Below are 4,933 nucleotides of genomic sequence, written 5' to 3'. Positions count from 1 at the left end.
TCTAGCGTTCGGATAAAAATAACCAGAAAAAATAATTCTTGTATCAAATAAAACTAATGAAAAAAAAAATTAAAACACAACCATGAAGGAAAAGATAAGCAGTACGAAAGAGGAATCCATGAGTACTAATCTGCCACTCTAGCGTTCTTCTCATGTCAACTCCACTTGGTATCTCATAAGGTAGCGAGAATGTTTACTCGAAACTTCACTGCAATTTAGAAACACACAACTATATCCATGAGTAATAATAATTTTTTTATTTAATGAAACAGAAAGAAAAGACTAATCAAATGAAATACCGTAGAAAAAATAGCTTAAACTCTTGCACATAAAACTAATCAAAGGAAATAGCACAGAAAAAATAGCATAAACTCTTGCCCATAAAACCTTAAGATGTCAAATGCTAGTAGAACTTACTTCATGTTACTAGCTCCGTTGTTTAGTTTCTTCTTACACCTTTTCTACGAGCATTCTTCTTCGTTCTTCTTGCCTTCAGATTCCATAGATCTTCAACCACTTTCAGAAACCATGCTGGTTTTCTTGTTCTAAACACAACGTATCCCATTGTGACTCCAAACACAAACCCACATCCATACCCTATTGCCACAGCTTTCCATCCAAATCCATCTCCGAAGAATGCTGAAACATCTCCATCGTGAAAGTTTGGTGGCTGCAATGGTGGTGCCTCGTCACTATTGCATTCTTCTGGCATGGGGAATCCACATAAACCCAAGTTTGCTTCAAATGAGCTTGCATTAAACGTGTTGAACTGCTTTCCACTAGGTATGGGCCCCTCAAGCTGGTTATGTGAAAGGTTTAAGACTCCAAGAAATGTTAGATCTGCCAACTGTACTGGAATCCTTCCAGTAAGAAAATTTGAAGAGAGATCTAAGGATTCCAGATTGGTCAACATTCCTAACGATGATTGAATATGGCCTGTAAGGGAATTGTGAGAGAGGTTAAGTTGTTGAAGTGCTTTAAGCTTTCCGATCACCTTTGAAATCTCTCCGATGAAATTGTTGTTCGACAAATCAAGTATTCTAAGAGTGCTTTGGATTTTCCGGAACTTAATCTCAAACCCTTTCCATGTCACTTCTATGGAATAGGCATAGTTAGAGTAATTTCTTGCCATCATGTAAAATGAATTTTGATTATAGGCCATCATTGCTTCAAGACTATTGAAATACGCTGTTGTCAATGGTCCGCTCAAATTATTGCTGGAGATGTCGAAAATCCGTAATTTGGAGAAGGAATTATTAGCTATCGGACCATTCACAAAACCCTGGAGTTTATTGGACTTTAATACAAGAACATGCAGCTCTGGAAGCATTTCAAGGAAATAGGGGAATGTATCCTCTATCTTATTGTTGCCAAGATCAAGAATTTCCAGCATTGTACAGTTGATGATAGACAATGGTATTTTCCCTTCCAGTTCATTGTCATTTAAGTTGAGATATCCCAAACTATTCCCTTTTGAAAATGGTGAAAAGATAGTGCCTCGAAGATTATTCATGCCAAGATTCAAAATTGAGAGAGACTTGCTAAAGTTCCCTAAACATTGTGGTATAAAACCACTCAAGCTGTTGTTGGACAAATCAAGGAGTCGAAGGAATTTAAGCTTGCAAATAGAAGAAGAAATTCCACCTGTTAATTTATTGTTGGATGCAAGAGCGAGGGCTTCCAGGTTCTCTTGTTTGAAAATTGAACTTGGGATTGGACCATACAAGTTGTTTTTGCTCAAATCAAACAATCTCAATGAACGAGTATTTATTTGAGAAGGGATAGGTCCTAAAAGTTAATTATTGGATAAACTTATATTTTCAAGGAGGGTCAGGTTACCTAAAAAATCTGGAATCCTACCTGAAAACTTATTGTTATCAAGATACAAGGAATTAAGAAGCATAAGGTTTCCAAGTGATGATGGAATTTGACCATTTAAATTGTTACCTGCTAGGTCTAACCGAGTGAGCTTTGTGAGATGACCAATCAGGGTTAGATTTGACCTTATGATATTACATTCTCTGAGAACCAGAACTTCCAACAACTTTAGATTTATGAAGAAGTCATTTTCTAGAGAAACTAAAATTCTCGTATGAGAAAGACCCAATAACCGGAGGACATTACTCACATTGGATGAAGGAAAAGAGCCAGTGAGTTCATCGTTGTATGTCAAATCAAGCACTTCAAGGTTTGGTAGGAGAAAGATGTTACCTGGGAAATTCCCATTCAATCCACAACCCCAAAGGGCAAGAGCTGACAAGGATGAGGACAGATTCGCCAAGGAATTAGGTGTGACCGAAGGCATATTTACATAACCCAAACGGAGACCTCTTAGCTTGGTTAGGTTTTGAATAATCTTGTCAAAAGAACTTGGTTCTACACTCAAATAGCCATTGAAAGAGAGATCAATTGAAACCAACTCAGTGAGTTGCCCAAGATCATCTGGAATTGAACCTGTAAGATTGTTTTTTCTAAGATCATCTAGATTAATCCTCATTGTTTTTTCTTAATGAGGACGGGAATTCTCCTTGCAATCCACAGGAATAGAGTACGAGTGATGACAAAGAAGAAGACAGATTCATCAAGGAATTGGGTGCAACCAATGACATGTCTACTGAACTCAAATCGAGTTCTGTAAGCTGGGTTAGATTTCGAACAAGCTTGTCAAAAGAAAATGGTTCTAGACTTAGATAGTCGTTTTCGTTTCCAGAGAGAGCAAGTGAAACCAACTCAGTGAGTTGCTCAAGATCATATGGAATTGGACCTGTAAGATTGTTATCTGCAAGATCCAACTGCTGGAGGTGCTTAAACTTTCTCATTGAGGATGGGAATTCTCCTTGCAATCCACAGGAAAAGAGTTTGAGTGATGACAAAGGAGAAGACAGATTCATCAAGGAATTGGGTGTAACTAATGACATGTCTACTGAACTCAAATCGAGTTCTCTAAGCTGGGTTAGATTTCGAACAAGCTTGTCAAAAGAAATTGGTTCTAGACTTGGGTAGTAGTTTCCAGAGAGATCAAGCGAAACCAATTTGGAGAGTTGAGAGATTTCTGATGGAACTTGACCTGCAAAGCCTGAGAAATTTAGGTTAAGATGTGTCAGGTTGGAGAACTGGCCAAATCGAGAAGACATATGAGAGCTTTGGAAATCATTGTCAGAGAGGTCAAGCTTTTGAAGATGATGCAGGGAGAAGAGGGTGCTATTGGGATGGAGGGTGCCATAGAGCATGCTGCAAGAGAGGTCCAGTCCAGTGACTTGCCCTGTTTTGATGTCACAAGTGACCCCATCCCACGAGCAGCAGTCTGTACCCTCTTTCCACGACTCTGTCCTGGGATGCTGGCAACGCCCTGAAGCAGAGCTATTAACGAAAAAGGACTCTTTGAATTGGAGCAAAGAAAGGCTTTGGTCAGGAGCACAGAAATGAGATGAAGAGGAGTAATTTGATGAAGAAATTGTTGTGTGAAAATGGAAGAGAAACAGAATGGAAGAGAGAAATTGAGAGAGGGACAGTGGTGAAAACCCCATGTTGGCTGGCCTTACAGGATTCGAAAGTATATTAATTTGGAGTGTTGAGCGAAAGATGAGAAATAAAGATTCGCATTGGTACTATTTATACACAAACCAATCAAGATTGAAGTACCAACGTAGATGAAAGTATACGAGAATTGTTGCATATGTTCCGTCTTTGTTAAATAATCATCATTTATCAATTTACGTCTTTATTTTAATTAATCTAAAAGCTATGTTTAAATTGTGAAAACACGTTGCCTAAGCAAGAGTGAGTGTTGGGAACACGTTGCTTTTGCATGAGTTGCTTTTAGAGCAAACCGTTTCATGTTATATTTCCATACATGTAGGTCCCTCAATTGACTATACAATAGTGTTGGAAACACAAGAATATTAATGACATTTTTTGTGCAAATTTCTGAATAGTTCATTTACAATTTTAGGTAAAGATTGTTAATTAGAGCAGGGGGTATAGTCAAGAAGGCTTTGAGACGTGAAGATTAATAAAGCAATATTTGTCATTTGAATTTCTCGGGAATCCCCTTCCCCTCAGCAACAAGGTTTTTCTTTTTGTTTTGTGAGTCTTCAAAACATGTTCCATAACATTTGCTTCGGAAACCATACGGTAAGAGTTGACTCTTACAGTGTTGAATATTGCATTGCAAAACAGGTCCCTTTGCTGATGACTGACAGTATGGGTGAACGTGTAACACATTTAAAGACGAAATCAAAGTCATTATTGATCTTTCTCACTGCTGGGAGAAGCATTGTGAAACATCCTTAGCTGGGTGTTTTTAAATATAAGAAGACTAAACAAGAGTAGTGAGTGTTGGAAACACGGTCATTATATTAATGAACTCTTATTTGTTGCTTTTGCATGTGTTGCCTTTAGAGCAAACCGTTTCATATTACATTTCCATACAAGAGTGTTGGACACACCGCAATATTATTCTCCATAATTGACTACACAAGAGTGCGAATTTCTAGCTATTCATAGTTCAGTTACAATTTTAGGTAAAGATAAAAGTTGTAAATTCCATTCCATGTTGTCTGAAATGACCGCTATATCTTAATCTAGTTTAAAAAAATAAAACCAACCATTAAAAATTTCATCTCTCTTAGAATCTCAATTCATTCCAAAAATTCCACTTAGATTCTGGCCAAAACTTTCCAGTTCCATTCCAGCCGCTTTGTTTCACACATATGGTATTATTATTTTTTTGCTTTGTAAAAAAAAAAACAATTTATATTTTTTCTTTAATTTTATACTTCAACATTTAGTTTTTTTTTCTTGATTTTTTAATTAATTTTTTATTTAGTTTCATCATTCAACATCTTCAATATTTAGTTGATTATAAATTAAGCTGTGTTATTTGTTTTAGTTTGTTTTCTATGAAATTATTCTAACCTCATGATCTGGGTCA

At 36.8% G+C, this 4,933-nt stretch overlaps 1 protein-coding gene across 1 annotated transcript; it reads right to left on the bottom strand.

Moving 5' to 3' along the window:
- Positions 1-390: 390 nt before the first annotated feature.
- LOC118061160 (receptor-like protein 39) lies at positions 391-3,620 on the bottom strand. Its single transcript, XM_073407094.1, is given in 2 exon segments — positions 391-2,492; positions 2,575-3,620. Coding segments are annotated over 2 exon segments (3,006 nt in total). The 5' UTR covers positions 3,528-3,620; the 3' UTR covers positions 391-439.
- Between the last annotated feature and the right edge of the window lie 1,313 nt (positions 3,621-4,933).

This window comes from Populus alba, unplaced genomic scaffold, assembly GCF_005239225.2.
Source record: "Populus alba unplaced genomic scaffold, ASM523922v2 scaf18, whole genome shotgun sequence".
In the NCBI taxonomy this organism is placed as follows: domain Eukaryota; kingdom Viridiplantae; phylum Streptophyta; class Magnoliopsida; order Malpighiales; family Salicaceae; genus Populus; species Populus alba.
The sequence above is the reverse complement of the archived record's forward strand: the minus strand, read 5'-3'. Positions and strand labels throughout refer to the sequence as shown.